The sequence below is a fragment of the Caenorhabditis briggsae genome (genome assembly GCF_000004555.2).
Source record: "Caenorhabditis briggsae complete genome, chrIII, whole genome shotgun sequence".
Classification (NCBI taxonomy): domain Eukaryota; kingdom Metazoa; phylum Nematoda; class Chromadorea; order Rhabditida; family Rhabditidae; genus Caenorhabditis; species Caenorhabditis briggsae.
In genome coordinates this window covers 6,932,194-6,948,977 of record NC_013490.2, presented here as the reverse complement: position 1 = coordinate 6,948,977, position 16,784 = coordinate 6,932,194, and the positions used below count along the sequence as shown (strand labels likewise).

The following is a 16,784-nucleotide window of genomic DNA, read 5'->3' as shown; positions in this document are numbered from 1 at the left end:
CCCCGCGCGATTATTTTGAATAGACAATAAATAAATAAATACGGAGGAATACGGAATAATGTGCTGTGGTTTTCTGAAAACGGGTCGCGTGCGGTCCGTATGCGGTTCCTATTTCAACCGCGCGCGAACGCTGAGCGTCCGTAACGGATCCGTTCGCATTTTACCTGTGGTAGTCAATGATACAAAAAGTAGTCAATGAAACTTTGCAGTCAATGATACTACTGTAGTCAATGAGACTTTGTAGTCAATGATACGTATAGTCAATGATAATTTGCCTAAAAAGTGTATAATCTTATAGTTTTTTAATCAAAACAACAACCCTGTCTTATAAACAAGGGTTACTGTAGTTTGCAAAGTTTTCGGCTGGCGCCACTTGGGTTCAAGCCAATGGGTCAGAAATCGCGCCCCAGTAAACGTGAGATTTTAGAAAAAATTCACTGCTGAATTATGTGGCTGAGGATCAAACTTTTAAACGTTGCATGAAAAAATCACGCGTTGCAACTCGTTGATTAAAACTAATTAGGTCAAATCCACGTCAACATGGAAATTATTAAATTTCTTGAACTTCTTTTGAGTAATAGGAATTTTGCGAAATTTCCGTGGAAATTCCGTTATTTTTTGTTTCTCAACAAGTTTCTTGTGGTCGAATCAGCGCTAATATAATTGTAAGTTTGAAATCTCGTTCCGTCTTTTTTGAGAATCAAATCGTGAACTTCCACGTGAATATAAAAACTTTAAAAACGCATAGAAAACCAACTCTCTAGTTAGTTCTTGGCTTTTGAACGTTTCAAAACAGTTTCAAAACAACGTGTCAAGTATAGATGTGAGCCTTCTGAATCCCCTATCCTTCTATCTGCACAAATTCATTTTCAGAATGAACAAGTCGCAAAGATCAAGACGTAAGAAGAAGTCGAAGGGAGGAGAAAGGAGCGAGAGAGGAAAGAGGGACAAAACGGGAGGAATGGAGAAAAGTGAGCGGAAGAAAAAGGAAAGAAGAACCAGAGTGAACGGAGGAAGAAGAAGAAAGTAACGGAAACGGCATCAAGGGATACTACTGGAACAACTGGAAGTGGTGGATGTATTGGGTTGCTGACCAATGGAGAAGGATGTAGTAAGATGGAGAGAAGAGAACGAGCAAAAGAGAAGGAGAAGGAACAATGGAGCGGAGAAGAAATGGCTAAGAAGATGATTGCGAGCGGAGCTTTTGGTAATTTATCCTCGAACCTTTGAGGATAAATACTGGATCAATATGGAAAAATTTCAGATTCGGGCCTTATCGCCTCCGCATTCAAAGAGCTTCGGAACGAAAAGCCACCTCTCAATTCATGCATTTCGTTCAAGAACAACATGCATAAGATTCGAGCTCCCGACTTCCCAATTGTAGATGACAAAATATTCAAACTCACTCATGCTCCGGATAACTTCATTTGTGCAGCAAAAGTCGCTGTTCCAGAATTCAATCGGACAATGATTGTCACACAAGTTCCAGATGTGTCTACTCCTGTGAATATTGAAGACTTTTGGAGAATGATCTTCCAGGTAAAAATATAATCTCTAAAATCGAAAGATAACTTTTCTTTCCAGGAGGAAGTTCACTCGGTTGTTCTTGCCCTGATGCCATTGGAATGCTCGGTGACTCTCCAACAGATCTTTCCCATTCTCAGTGGAACATTTGCCAATCATGGCAAAATGTTTTTGAACAACAAGAAAGTGGATTCGACGGTTGCAATGACTGCATACACATTGGAGATTCTGCCAGATGGATGCTCGAATTCCTTGTTCACAACGGTCTATCATCTTCACAATTGGAAGCAGAAAAGAGGATTGGATAATGTTGGAGACTTGGTTTCTACCATTGAGAAGGTTCTCAAGACTAATGAAGTGAGAATTCTGAATAAAAAAAGTAACAAAAAAAAATTAAAAACGTATTATTTTCAGAACACAGTGCTGATGAGTATGAACGGAATGGGTCGTGCTGGAACAATGCTTGCTCTTTTCACTTCAATGCTCCATGTTCAAAAAGGAAAAGAAGTGAATACGAAGGAGATTGTAGACAAGTTGAGAGGAGAAAGATGTGGTCTGATCGAGAATGCTGAGCAGTATGGAACGGTTTACAGAGCAATGGCTTTGTGGTTTAAGAACAAGTCGACGGATGAGGAGGTTCAGAAGAAGGTCAATGAGTTCGCACCATGTGTTCAGTGAACTTTTTTACTTCAATAAATTCTTCTAATTTTATAATCTTGAAAATCAAAATCTTAAAAAATGAGATGCCTATGTAAAAATGTGGTTTCAGTTAAGATTTATTGAGTTTTTCAAGTTTTGCGGATGTTTCTATGACAATTTCGTAATTTGCCCTTGATTTTGCTTTTGGAACTTACACTAACCTACAGTAGTCTTGCAATTTGAATATTTTGCGAATGAAATCACCTACAGTAACCCTATAAATGTATCATAAGTTCGAAAATAATCCAATTCATAACTTGCAGTAATACTGTATTTGAATTTTTGAATAGGGTTACTGTAGGTGATTTCATTTGAAAATATACGGTTGTTTCGGATTATGGTTCAGATTTGAAGATAACTGTAGGTTAAAGATTAATGTAGCTTTTGAATATGGTTTTTTCTTCTTGTTCGATGTCAGATTTTCTACTGAGCTTGTAAAAAATAACTTGTTTTTCTGCTTTGTTTAACCAGGTCCTTCTCATAAATCATTCCAATCAAGAAAAAAAAGACAAATGTTGAATCAAAAAAAAGTTGGTCACTGCAGGAACAAGAAATTTCCATGAGCTGGTTACCTTTTTCACCCATCATACAACACAACTTTTTTTTTGTAAAACGCGAGCTCCAGTTTCATTCCGAAGTGGGATGAGATTTTTTTTACTTTCAAAGTGGGAAAATAAAATTATTTATATTATTCACAAAGATGGATATATTCAACATTTTGATAAGTCATTATATGACGTTTCTGCTCTTTTTCCTGGTTAGCGACCCAAAAATAAGATAACAATAAAAATATTATTTTTTCAGATTAATATTTTAATGACCATTTGTGGCAGAAAATCACGAAGACCTCCAGTAAAACCATCAATTCAAGAACCACAACAGCCAGCATCAGATCCGAATTATGACGAAACTCAAGAAAATATTCAAACTGTTGACGTGCAAGAGGATCCACTTGCTAATGTACGTCTTCTGACGCCAACACTTCCAGGCGGATGCACTGATGAGAATGCAGCAAAAGAGGCAGCAACACGACACAAAACGAATCAATACTTTCCGAAATTACAACTTCAAAGTCGTCGAATTGTGAATACGACAAGTAAAGAGGAATTGAAAAGTATGGTTGATGCATTGCCACCTCATCCACCACAAAGATATCGAACGGAAATAAGAGAGCCAGCGGTGGATAAGAGGAAAGAGAAATGGAAGAAGTGGGTTAAGAGATACGTTTAGAATTTAGAAGTTTTTGATTTCCAGTGCTCATGTCCATTGGAGTGATACCGGTCTTGTTTTCGTTATCCGAAGTCATGATCCATGTCGTTCAAAGGACGATGTTGGTGGTGACACAATTGATAGTCCCAGTAAAGAAGATCAGGAGAGCACAAAAGTTAGAAGATTACTGTACTCAAATAAATTTAATTCAAATTTTCCAGATCAATTCTGAGATGCCAATGTCTGATAAAAAAGAAAAAAGCAAGCAGAAGACACCTCGGAAAAGCAAGGAAAAGACGCCGGCTCCACTTCCACAATCATCGAAAAGAGGGTCACAAAAAGAGAGAAAACTGGCACCAACTCAAGAGGAAACAGTGAAAAGTGATAATAGAACACCAAATCAGGCGACTCCAAGAACACCAGGAATTCCATCAACACCATCTTCTGGAGGCATCACAACTGGTCCAGAATCACTGAAATCTGAGAATCTTTGATTATGTGTTTCGATATAAAGAATAAAATGTTTAATTGGTTTTATCTCAATTTGAGGGCTCTCGTTTGTAATTTCGAATTAATAATATGATTTTATGAGTGTCTATTTCTCAAAAATTTTAAAAATCTTTTGGAGTAGTGCATAACTACGAAAAATTGAATTATCTGAATGAATAACTCCTTTTTTCATGTTTGTTCATTAAAGAATTAAATGGATCAATTTAAAATAATAATTTATTAAATTCACAATTTCTTTTTTTTTTAATGTGACAACAAAAAGGGGAATGAAAAATACAAAGCTATGCAAATGAAGTTTGAGACAGAGAGGGAGTTGTTTTTGATACACGTAACTATTTGACCCATATCAGGGTGGAATTTCCAACAAAAGTGAAAACATGAGGTTTTGGTTGTGTGCAATGGTGAGAAGGGGAGAAACTAAAAACATAAAAACACTGGGACAGAAAAAAGTGAATGAAAGAATTATGGGGAAAATGAATGGGAAGAAAAGCACCTTGATTTTTTGAGAGTGAATTGAAAAAAAAAGTGAAATCTTTGAATAGGTAATACTGATTTTTAGGATATGTGAATGTTGACTTCCTCATCAATATCGTCAAACGATTGCGAATTTAGAGATATTGGATCGTCATAAAGAGCATTCCTAGGAGCCTCATCCACACTGGAAGATGACATTTTAAGAACAGATTCCAATGGGGTGGCATGGGCTGGTACAGCTGGAGGTCCTTTCTCGAAGTTCTGATCTTTTCTTGGTTTCATTGTCATGTAGTCATCATCATTGACGACAGGCATAAGTTCCGTGTCACCCACAACTAATGCTCCAGCGGCAGCACGAGAGTATCTGAAAATTAAAGAAATTGAATTGAGAAAAACAATAATAATTCTTACTTCAATGCAGAATCTATTCGATCATCTATTCCCAACCAATCGTCTGGTGAAGTTCTCAAAGAAGTTAGCACATCTCCACGTGGATCTCTCCGATCTGAATTTCGAATCCTATTTCCGACTTCTTCAGGTCTTCTGAATTTGTCGGATGGTAATGGATCTCGTCTAGAACCCTTTGAACTTCCACATGCAGATGGAGATCTTGAATATCGAATATCTGAGGAATACGGTTTGACTTCAACCATTGGACGAGTCGAAGTTGTTGCTGATGATGTTGATAATCCGATGAAATTGGATGATTCGTTTCGGAATCCACGTGGCGGGAGTGGTGGTGGAACAACAGGAACAAGAACTCGAGTGTTTCTCATGTGAGGCACATCACAGTGAGCTCCGTATTTTGGATCTCCCTTCTTCTTACAACACTTCCACGTGACGAAAGCCAAACAACATATGAGGAGTAAAAAGAGAACGCCCAGAAGTACAATTACAATTTCGGCTTTCAGAAGGAATTCCAGAACATTTGTGAGGATTTCTGATTTTTCAGTGCACGGAGTGGATTGGAGTACACCACCAGTACAGTTGCATATAAAATCAGAACTTTCCAGAGAGTGTCTTGGAATTGAGATGCATTGCCCAGATGATCCACAAACATTTTTGGAGCATGAGGAGGTTTCGTGATCTTCGAATCCACGTGCCTCGCAGTGTTTTCCAGTGAAACCATTGGGACACTTGCATAGGTAGTCATTGTAGAAGGGGATACATTGAATTCCGGTCGGGCATGGAGTAGATGAGCATGGCTCCAAATCGATTTCACATGTGTCTCCAGAATATCGAGATGTGCATTGACAACTGAAAATAAATTCAATTAGAGTTTCGATTTTCTTCTTATAACATACACAAACTGGGATTTTCCATGTGAAACACAAGTTCCTCCATGTTTACAAGGCAAATCGTTACAAGGAGATGACGTCAGAGCAGAGCATCCTGGCTGAACTCCAAACAGTTTCATTCCTTGTCTCGTTTTCAAAACTTTTATTCCATCAATTGAAATTGTTCGGAAGCAGCCTGAAATACCATCTGTCAGTTGTCCATTCTCCACTTTCGCTCCGAGGACTAGTTTTTGAGAGTAACGATGCAAATTGACAACCGTGGAACCAACAGGACTGAAAATCGTATTATTAATTAAAACTGAAACTGTGCACATTACAAACCTGAAAGCTTCCTCTAAACCGTCATCATCAACAGTCATTCGTGTTCTTCGCTGCCTTCTGGAAATTGTAATTCGATGCCATTGACCATCAACAATTAGAGTCTTAGAAGTGACGATTCCAGTTCCAGTTCCTGCATCCCAGTGGTATTGTGCAGATCCGTTGACAAGCCGGAGCATATGATAATCGTGTCTTCCACGACTCCACATGATTATGCCATTCGGAGAGGTTGTTTTTAATTCGATTTCCAACTCCATTCGGGACTCTATTTCGTTGGAAAGTGAAATTTCAAAGTAACCATCTCCACCGACCGAGAGTTCGGCTTCTGAAATTGATAACATTTTGACTAAAACTGAAAAAAAACATCCTTACCTTCTAAACACTTTCCGTCGTTCTTACACGAAGGAACCAAGCATCTGTCTCCTTCCATTCCTAATGGACAAACACATTCGAAAGTGGAATTAAAGACAGAAGGAATACACATTTGCCATTGCTCACATGGAGATTTTGAACATTGGTTCGTTTCTATTTCACACCGTTTTCCACCAAAACCATCTGGACAAAGACATTGAGCGAATCGGGAGTGGAAAGGTGAAACAAATGAGAACTCTTCAGTTGAAACTTTGGTCCAACTATCATCAATCAGCTCAATCACTTCTCGGCATTCTCCACGAAGACAAACTCCAGTTGTACACATTTCCGTGATGAGTTGATATCGCATTCTTTGACTCTGATCGTTCATATTTTGGAAGTCGTTCTTCAGTCGTGAATAAACATGGTCTGGCTTCAAATAACCTCTTCCATGCCCGCGTTGAGCTGTCATTAGAACTTCTACGTCTTCCGATGGTCCTCTTTTACTGCGTCTGTTTCTCGCTGAATCCGTGGAAGGAACTTGTTGGACACTGATCAATTGAATACTATTCTCATCGTTCAAATTGAGATGGTGTGAGATGATTCGGCGGAACTCCTTGACGTGGTTCTTCATAAAATCCTCCACTGTCATTGATCGGATTCTAATTGACACAGCGTGATCGATGACATCATTATCAATTGAATTAACTTGAACTTCAACATAGCTGACAGTAGTAAATTTACCATCTGAGACCGTCACATTGAAAGTGTGCAATCCTTGGGGAATCGAATGATCTGACCAAATATCTCCTGTGGTTGGATCAATGCGGAATAAATGAGTTGGACGAGATTCCTGCATCTGTACTCTTGGACTTTGAGTGGATCCTTCGACGATTCCAAATCGTAAAAGACCATTTTGATCTTCTTCGTCTTCATCGAATGCTTTCAACCTTCCGATCACTCCTTCTGGCAACTCGTTTTGTAATGTGTTCACTTGAATCTTCATCGGTTTCATTGTTGGAGCATGACGACTAGCTTGTCTTATAAAGACTGTTAGTGGGCAATCAGTGGATTTTCCTTTGGTATCCTTTGCAATAACCGTCAGCAAATACTTATCTTTATTTCGATGCTCCAACTTCTTCGCGGTCAAAAGTTCTAATTTATCATTAACTTTAAATGATTTCGCTCCATCCCCTTGAATTTCGACAGTGAAAGGAGCTCCATTCGTCGGACCATCCAAATCGGAAATTGAAAATTTCAGAACTTTATGTCCAATAGATTCACCCTCTTGAACAACGGCTGTCATATTGCAATCGTCAAAAACTGGTGCATTGTCATTTTCATCTCCTACGTGGATGTCCAATAGTGCTTCTGATACAAGAGGAGGTCTTCCGCCATCTTTTGCAATCAATTTCAGGTTATACTTCTTGGTTTTCTCGTAATCAATCGGTTGATTGATCAGAACATCTCCATTAGCGTTGATCGAGAAAGGAGGAGTCACAGAAGTGGTAGGAAGAGAATCATCTGATGCTTTATCCGCGATCAGCTCCAACTCGTATGAAACTGCTCCGAAATGTTCACTATCTGCATCGACTGCTTTCACAGTTAACACTTTTTCTCCAACTTTTGAGTTCTCTTTCACTTTTCCTGTGTACTTCTCCTTTTCGAATTTCGGTGCATTATCGTTCTCATCCATTACAGATATTTCCACTTGAGCCACGCTTTCCAATGGTGGAATTCCAGAATCCTTTGCAATTACAGTAAGTCTCAAGGTGGAAATCGTTTCAAAGTCCAGAGGTTGTGCCAATGTGAGAACTCCATTTTGGGCATTCAAACTGACAAACTTATTATGATCGGAAGCCTTCAATGAATATTCGATCGTTTCGTTTGTATCGCCTCCAAACGCTTGCAGACGTGCTAGTTCATAGCCAACTGCCTCCGATTCCATCACCTTCATCGAATAAGTCGATTTTTCGAACGTAGGAGCATTGTCGTTTTTGTCAATCACTGTGACAACGATGATAGCTGCAAAAATAATAGTATGTTTAGTTTAATTTATAAAATAATACCTACCTTTATCTTCAAAGTTTCCATCACTGGCAATAGCAGTCAAATTAAACGAAGAGACTGATTCCGAGTCCAATGGTTTCAGAACAGTCACGACTCCACTAAATTCATCGATTTCAAAAGTTTTGTTGAAGTCATCCAACAATCGGAAATGGATGTCGTCAGAATCCGCATCTTCTGCTGCGATTCGAGTCAGATACTGTCGGGAATCTTGACTCGTTGGCAAGTTTTCTTCTATTGAAACATAAACTGATTTTTCCTTTATTTTTGGTGGATTGTCGTTCAGATTCTCGATTTTCACTGTTATCCTCTCTTTGCATAGCTCATCTTTTCCTTGAATTGTGAGTCGGATGAGTTCGAATTCTTGAGTTTTCTCATAATCGATTTGCCCTACTTCTTTGACTTTGATGATTCCATTTCGGAAATTCATCACGAAAGCATTTTCAGCTCCTTCCTCAATCAACTTGAATGTGGTATTGGGCCCGAGAAGACTCGATTCGCCGAAAACTACAGTTCCTTTTTTCGAACTTTCAGGAAGAATCACAGTTTTTTCCACATCTGGGCATCTTGTCTTCACATCTTCCTTTGATTTTAAATGAATTTTGACCAAAGTTTTTGCTTCAAACACTCCATCGAATGCGATAATTTTCAGAGAATACTCTTTTTTGTTCTCCACAATTTCCGGTCGTTTCAGTAGAAGATTATTTTCCGAATCAATCCAGAAAACACCTTCTTCGTTTCCTTCAGAAATGAAGAGAAGTGAATGGTTATTGGGTGCCAGGTCCTCATCTTTGATGTCGAAATGAAGAATAAGAGCATTGGATGGAAGCAAAAGATCAACATCGAATTCATCTTTCTCGAATTTCGGCGGAGAATCGTTGACATCATTGACGGATATCGTGAAAGACAGATCCGTATTGAATCCACCTTCATCGGTAGCGCGAGCAATTAACTGATAAAGATCCTGAGTTTCTCGGTCCAACGGAGCTGCAACTGTCAACCAGCCACTATCTCCATTCATCTCAAAGTGTGGATCCTTATTAACCAACGAGAAACGAATTCTGCCACTCGGAGAATCATCACGATCCATTGCAGAAAATATAGTTACACTAGTTCCAACGGTTGCATCTTCCGAAATCGTTAGCTTGTCATAGTCTCCATGGAAGGCAGGTGCATTATCATTGACATCCAGGATATCCAAAGTGACTGTAGTAATCGCATGAACACCACCAGCTGCATCAGCTCGAATCGTCATTTTCCATTGTTTTCGTCTTTCTCGATCCAGACTGCTCTTCACGATGATCTTTCCAGTTGATCTTTCAACACTGAACGGTAGCAGAGAATCGGATACTTCTGATCCAGGCACGATAGTAAAGCGAACTTCATCAATTTCTGTTTCCATCTGTTGAACACTGCCAACTACATCTCCAATATCAGCATCTTCAGGAACGAAGAACAAGTAATGGCTGTTTGAAAACCTTGGAACTCTGACACTTTCACTTGCAACATTGATCTCTACTGTTGTAGTTGCATGGTGTGGTGGGTTAGCAGAATCAGTTGCTTTGATGGTCAGCGACAACGTGACGCCTGCTTTATGCTCGAGTTTCTTCGAAACAGTAATCGTTCCTTGTCTTGGGTGAACGGAGAAAAACTGAGATTCGCCACCGTCCAATAGAGAATATTCGATCTGAAAATTTGCTTTTAAAAATTTGAAATAAACAATTTAAAACCCTACCGTATCATTCTCATCTTCATCTGTTGCCGAAACCATCAATACCGTATCTCCTTCCTTCGCAGTTTCGGGAATCGACGTACTGTAGAAGGGGAGCACGAAAAATGGTGGTTTATCATTGATATCGATGACAGATAAAGTTAGTGTGGAGAAGGCTCTTCTTCTGGTGACATCCTCCACGACAAGTGGAATTTGGTACAACTTATCATTGTGATAGTTGAGTACTCTTGATACGTGGATTCTTCCAGTTTTCTTATCAATTGCTACTGGCCATGAGTCTTTGCTGGATGAAGAATTCGAGTAGGCAGCTGGTCCAAGTGAATATCTGAGTGGTGGGATTCCTCCTTTGACAGCAACTGTTAGAAGCGCAGACTTATTGACGATACTGTAAAGTTCATAAGTTTATGGGAATATCGTTATTATGTGATCACTTACGTATTCTCGAGTGCAGTTGCCACATAATGACTCTGTTCGAATTTGGGTGGTGGTTGCATTTTTCCACTTCTTAGAATACCCACAACGAGTTTGGCATAAGCAGTAAACATTCCATCGGTTACTGAGACGTTCACAACTTTTTTAGGATCTTCTGATTCAGATGTCAAATCTTCCTGTTCAATTCGTCTCGCCAATGAAACTTCTCCGGTTGAAGGAGAAATATTGAAAAGTGTTTCATCGCCATCAACAATTTTGTACAGAAGTTTCTGATTTGGATCATCTAGAGAGCTTGTCGTATCCATATCTGTTGCAGACATGATGGTGATAAACTGTCCACTGATAGCTGCGTCCGAAACCTCAGCCTTCACTTCTGGTCTAATGAAAACTGGCATATTATCATTGACATCTTCGATCATCACAATCAGATCCGCTTCCGACGATTGTTGCTTTGCCGATGACGTAGCAATCACTAACATTTTGTACTTCTGAACTTTTTCGTAATCCAAATGCCTATTGACAGAAACCTCTCCAGTTTCAGAATCAATCTCGAACATGGGTTGGTCATCGTTAGTTCCAGAAAGTTTATATTGAAGAATATCGTTTGGATCCGGAGTTGATGAGTTGATAGTGATGATACGCTGACCAATAGAAGCTGATTCGGGAACAGTCACAGAATATTTCTGCTTGTCAAACGTTGGTTTTTGTACCGCTGATTTCGATTTGACAACAATTTTCACTTGAGCTCTCGATGCCATTTTTGGGAGCGTAACTTCACGAGCTTCAACCTCGAAAACGTATTCAGCAGCATCGAGCCCGTTCAAGTTTTTCAGCCTAACTTCTCCAGTTACATAATCTATCGAAAATAGGTTCGCTTTATCGATAATCCGATATCCAATAAGACCTTTGGACTTTGCCTGCAATGAACTTCTCGCCAAAACATGCACGAGCACAGTACTCTTCTTCGTTGATTCTTTTGAGATAACAGCGGTGTACATACTTTGTGAGAAGACAGGACGAGCTTTATCGACAACTCTGATTACCACGGGCTCTTCTACTTGATGAACTGATGAATTATCCTTCGCAATAAGCTTGAAACTAAATTTTAAATCTTGATCTTCGATTGCTGGTAACTTCTTCGCCAGAACGACTTTTCCTCCAACCAATTTGAAATACTGCGGCATATCGTTTGAAGAAATCGTAGCATGGTCTCCTTCATCCTTATCAATAACTTTTGGTTCCAATATCACTGTTCCAATTTCAGAAGGTCCGACAGTAATACTGTATGGAGTACCAATGAATTTAGGTGCTTCGTCGTTGACATTCTGAACATCAATGAGTACCAATGCTTTTGCAATTTGTGGGTTCTTCTCATGAGTTTTCGCTTCCACAACCAATCGAATAACCGGAGACAGTTCGCAATCAACGGCTATTCCTGTAGCAGAAATAACACCAGTTCCGTGATGAATGAAAAAGGCTTCATGTGGATTTACGATAGTGAAGTGAACTTGTTTCTCTCCGGTTGTAGCAACTGGTAAGATTACTGTACCCGGAGTAAGCGTCGAGTTTTCAACGATTGATGCTCGATATTCTTGTCGGGTGAATTTGAACTTTGAGTTTTCAGCTGTGGACGTTGTTGTAACCTTCATAGTATACGACGTTGATTGGTTGCCATCTGTGACAAAAACTTCCACATTGTAATGTTTCTTTTCGTTTGTAAAAGCTTTGAAATCTTTCACAGAAACTATTCCGGTCTTGCTATCCACGGAGAATGGTGAAGAAGAGTCCTTGATATAGTATCGAAGGGTTCCAATCGAATCTGCGTCATCCGACATCTGTCCACCAACTACAGCTTGAGAAGCAGTTGGAAGCAACATAATGACATCGAGAGATTGAGAAGCAAATTTAGGTGTTTCATCGTTTTCATCGGAGATAGTGACGACAACGAGAGCTGGCATGAGGGATTGACGTGGTGGTTGACCCATATCGCTGAAATTTTTTAAAATAGATTTACTGAAAGATTGAGAATGAGAAACCACTTACAATGCTTGTACATAGAATGAGTGCTCTTTGATCTTTTCAAAATCAAATGCCTTATTGGTCCGAACCGCTCCAGAATACTGATCGACTGTGAACATTTCTTCATCTGCTTTAGACAACATTCGATAACCAACAAGTCCGTTCGATCCGGAATCTTCGTCGGAAGCCAAAAGTACCAGTGGTAGATGACGATTTGAGAGTACCGAACTTCCAGGTTCCATATTCTCCCGAACAGTTCCTCGATATACTTGTTTCCGGAAAACCGGCGAATGCTGATTTGTTCGAATGATCTTCGCCACGATCTTTGCTGTGTCTTGTTGCCCATCCCCGTTTACGACATATGCTGTACATTCCAAGGTCTTCAGTTGTTTTTCTTTCGTGATCCATTTGGCAAGATGAACAGCTCCAGAAAGTGTGTGAACATCAAAGAAAGTGCAATTCGGTTCCAGTTTGAATGTGATCGCACCGTGATGGAGAACATTCAGAACAAGGACAGGTGTCCCAGGTCTAGTTGAGTCGTGGAGAGATGTTTGGTAAACTTTTCGATCGAACTTTGCATTTTCTGAAGTTAATTTGGAACTTTTGATGTGAAGAGTTAGTTCGTCTTTCAGAGATATCGTTGCAGAATCACTGGCTCTGATTCGAAGAATGGAAACGACGTGTTGCATTTCTGGATCAATTAGACGAGCCAATCGAACTTCTCCACTGTGAGAATCGATTTTGAAAAGTGATTCCTCATTTCCGCTGACAATTGAGTATGTGATTATTCCGTTATCGTCTTGGTCTCTATCGAACGCAGTTACTGTAGCAAGAACATCATCCACCGAATCGCTACAAATATTATAGGTTTAAATTAGAAACATTAAGTAAAAACTCACTTTTCGTCAACGAAAGCCCAGGCAGTGTGTTCTACAAAATATGGAGCATTGTCGTTTTCATCGGTGACTTCCAGAATAAGTTTAGAAAAACTCTTCATATTAGCTTGTTGAACCTGCACAACTGCTCGGATTTGAGATGCAACTTCGTAGTCTAATGGCTCCATGACAATCACATTTCCACTGCTTGGTTCCACACGAATCTTATCTTCCATCGCTATATCATCAATGCTGAACAAGCTGTACACGAGTGGTTTCGTTCCGAGATTCTCGCCCGTAGCTTTCAATGTGTGAATTTGTGTTCCAACTGCGACTCTTTCTGAAACCAGAGTGTCGTAACGATTAGCAGAGAACGCTGGTCTTTGGGAGATCTGACGGGAGACTTGAATGATGACAGTAGTATGATCCACATCCTGTCCATCGGTGACGCTGATGTTCAATCGAAGTTCGCCTCTTTTTAGCAATTCCACTTTCTTGGCTAACAAGAGTTGTCCAGTATCTTGTCTAACATCGAATACCGAATCTGAATCTCCCGAAAAGATATTCCACCACAAATCGTCTCCATCTGCATCAGTCGCTTCCAATTTTCCAACAGTGAGGCCAACTTGATCTGCGTCGGATATCGGGATGACATAATCCGATTTCTTTCCAGAAATGACAGGTGGAGAATTCTTGGACTTTTTCGTTTTCTGGCTGGATCCTACAGCAGTCAGAACGACTCGAGTTGCTGCAAATTGCTGCGAAGGACTACCATGATCAGTGGCTTGAAGTGTCAGTGCATAGCTTTCATCGCTATGGATTGCTTCCGATGTCATAATGTTGCCATTCTCATCGATTGAGAAACGTGGGTCTCCTTCTGTGACGTTGTATGATAAGTGAGAGTTCTCTCCTTCGTCAATGTCGACAGCAAAGATTCTGAAAAATTTAAAGTTGAAGTTAGTTAAATGAACCAGAGGCCTTTGCAAAAATGCTTACCGGCAAAGTTTTCCAATGTGTTTCGATCGAACATTGTAATGATGCATAGCTTGGGTGAATGTAGGGGCATTGTCATTTTCGTCCAAAACCTTCACAATCACAACGACATTCGAGCACAATTGTGGCTCTCCTCCGTCACAAATTGAAATCCAAAGTTCATGTTCAGCTTGTTTCTCTCTATCCAATCGTCGAATCCCAGAAGTTGTTATGTATCCAGAAGCTAGATCAATTCTAAAGAATGATTGTGGATCTCCTCGTTCAATTTTGAAAGTGAGTGGAGCTGCACCATCGTTATCAATGTCGTCTGCATCAGTAGCTTCCACTTTCACAATAACTACGTTGGCTGGAGAGTTTTCAAGAACACTCGCGATGTACATTGCACTTTTGGCTACTGGACGATGATCATTTCTGTCGAGAATTCGAATGAAAACATGAAGAACCGCTCTTCGTCTCGGATCTTTATAAAAGTCGGTTTTTGCGTCTCTAGCTTCTACAGTAATCCAATATGCCGATCTTTTTTCGCGGTCCAAAATATGGGTAGTTCGAACTGTTCCTTTTTGATCAATTGAAAAATATGGCCAGCCGTTTCCTCCAATAATGCGGTATTCCAAATTTTCAGCTTTCACCTTTTGTTCATCTCCCATTTCTTTTGCCTCCACCATGATAACCTCAGTTCCGATTTCAGAATTCTCATAGACACTTGCTTCTTTCGCAACGTCATCAAACTCAATCGCTAAATGTTTATGTGGGACATCGACAAGTTCCACTTCCAAAAAGCAAGTGGTGGAAAGCATTGGCTCTCCGTGATCGGCAACTTCAATCGACAAATTGAAATTTGGAGTTTTCTGGTAGTCGAGAGGGACATCAGGAGAGTTACCGAGCAAGCAACCGGAGTGATGATCAACTCTGAATGGCACTTTTTCCGCGTTCAGTAAAAACTTCAGCTTCGAATTCAATCCAACGTCTTCATCAAAAGCAGCCAAACATGCAACAAATGCACCATGTGGCAAATCTTCCGGGATTCGAGCTTTGGCAACTTGAGACACACATCTCGGTGCATTGTCATTGACATCGTCAACAGTGATTGTAAGGTTGGTGACCGTAATCCTAGCTGGGTCTCCGTCGTCTGATGCAATAATAGAAAAATAGTGCACATCTTGTTCTTCTCGATCCAGTGGATTCAGAAGTTTGATTATTCCAGTCTTGGGCTCAATCGAAATAACTGATGATTCTGCTCCATTATTGCCCAATGAAAATTTGATTTTTCCATTATTTCCTCCATCGAAATCGTTGGCAGTTGCTTTGAAAATATCTTTTCCTGGTTTTTCGCTCTCACTGATTGCCAGATAGTAGGACGGCTGAAAAATAAAAATGGTGGAGACATCCCCTAACTTTTTTCTTTCACTATTTTTCTTTCTAACTCAAGAACCCTCTCTACACTATACAACAACAGGACCACGATGAGCTTCATTTCCATTTTTTCGGTGCTTCATTTTAGACACATTCCTCTTTCAAGAACTCCCTAGTGTGCAACTAATTGGAATTCAGTGAAGTCCGGAGGAGGAGGAGGAGGAGGACACAAACTTTTTATATGAATCGAACTTAAATCATTCGACTGCTCTTGTTTTGTCTGTGATTAGCCCCTTGCAGGAGGCTTTTGTCACAATGCGTAGAAGTGCGTGTATGGTGGTGATGGTCCCTTCCTCCCTATTTTTCTCAGCACATTAGTATCCTTCCTATTCCACTTATGAAGATGATGACCACATGGAAACATTCTCTAAGAGGAGAAGAGAGGAGAGCATGTATCCATTAGTGAATAGAACAACACTAAGAACATTGTGTTTGGAAGAAGAAAGCAGTGCAAAATGAGATAGGGGGAAGAGCATACAAGAGTCAAATTTCATATGCAGAGGGGTACGGGCATTCATACAAAGTTTCATATTCTAAATTAGAATTTCTGTTCGAAGTTTCTAATTTCCGCAATATATCGATAACAGGCGTTTGAAATGAAAAACAGGAATGTTCGGAACGGAATTCAGAATTCCCAATTTTTTTTGGATATAGTGATTTTTTTACAGTATGTTAAAGGAGCAAGCGAAAAGTTTGCTTGCGGGTCTTGAGCGAATTTCTGTTACCGTAAAACCTCTAATAGAACGACACCCGGATCGTCCACTTTGAGCCTATATATCTCACTTCTTCTGAAAGATATCGAAAAGTGGTTAACTAGTAAAATGTTGCTGATATCCTGATAAACATTTTGCTAGTTAACCACTTTTTAAT

At 39.8% G+C, this 16,784-nt stretch overlaps 3 protein-coding genes across 3 annotated transcripts in view; 2 read left to right on the top strand and 1 right to left on the bottom strand.

Annotated features, from left to right (window-relative positions):
• Positions 1 to 1,116: 1,116 nt before the first annotated feature.
• Positions 1,117 to 2,202, top strand: CBG18048 (the record flags this gene model as incomplete). The annotated part of the gene is made up of 4 exons (XM_002642061.2): positions 1,117 to 1,207; positions 1,265 to 1,539; positions 1,585 to 1,881; positions 1,939 to 2,202. 4 exons carry the CDS (start codon positions 1,117 to 1,119, stop codon positions 2,200 to 2,202), a joined length of 927 nt encoding a protein of 308 aa, XP_002642107.2.
• Positions 2,203 to 2,923: 721 nt separating this feature from the next.
• Positions 2,924 to 3,926, top strand: CBG18049 (the record flags this gene model as incomplete). Its single annotated transcript, XM_002642062.1, has 4 exons — positions 2,924 to 2,980; positions 3,028 to 3,431; positions 3,478 to 3,607; positions 3,654 to 3,926. The coding sequence occupies 4 exons, from the start codon at positions 2,924 to 2,926 to the stop codon at positions 3,924 to 3,926; spliced, it is 864 nt and encodes a 287-aa protein (XP_002642108.1).
• Positions 3,927 to 4,497: 571 nt separating this feature from the next.
• Cbr-cdh-4 overlaps positions 4,498 to 16,784 on the bottom strand; it is a gene marked incomplete at both ends in the record, with an annotated part of 15,735 nt that continues 3,448 nt past the window's right edge. The window contains 10 exons of the mRNA XM_045243948.1: positions 4,498 to 4,780; positions 4,828 to 5,673; positions 5,721 to 6,357; positions 6,405 to 8,408; positions 8,457 to 10,137; positions 10,186 to 10,567; positions 10,618 to 12,603; positions 12,658 to 13,485; positions 13,533 to 14,444; positions 14,505 to 15,895. Coding sequence (XP_045096375.1) covers positions 4,498 to 4,780; positions 4,828 to 5,673; positions 5,721 to 6,357; positions 6,405 to 8,408; positions 8,457 to 10,137; positions 10,186 to 10,567; positions 10,618 to 12,603; positions 12,658 to 13,485; positions 13,533 to 14,444; positions 14,505 to 15,895 — 10,950 coding nt within the window. The remainder of the gene's footprint in view (positions 4,781 to 4,827; positions 5,674 to 5,720; positions 6,358 to 6,404; positions 8,409 to 8,456; positions 10,138 to 10,185; positions 10,568 to 10,617; positions 12,604 to 12,657; positions 13,486 to 13,532; positions 14,445 to 14,504; positions 15,896 to 16,784) is intronic.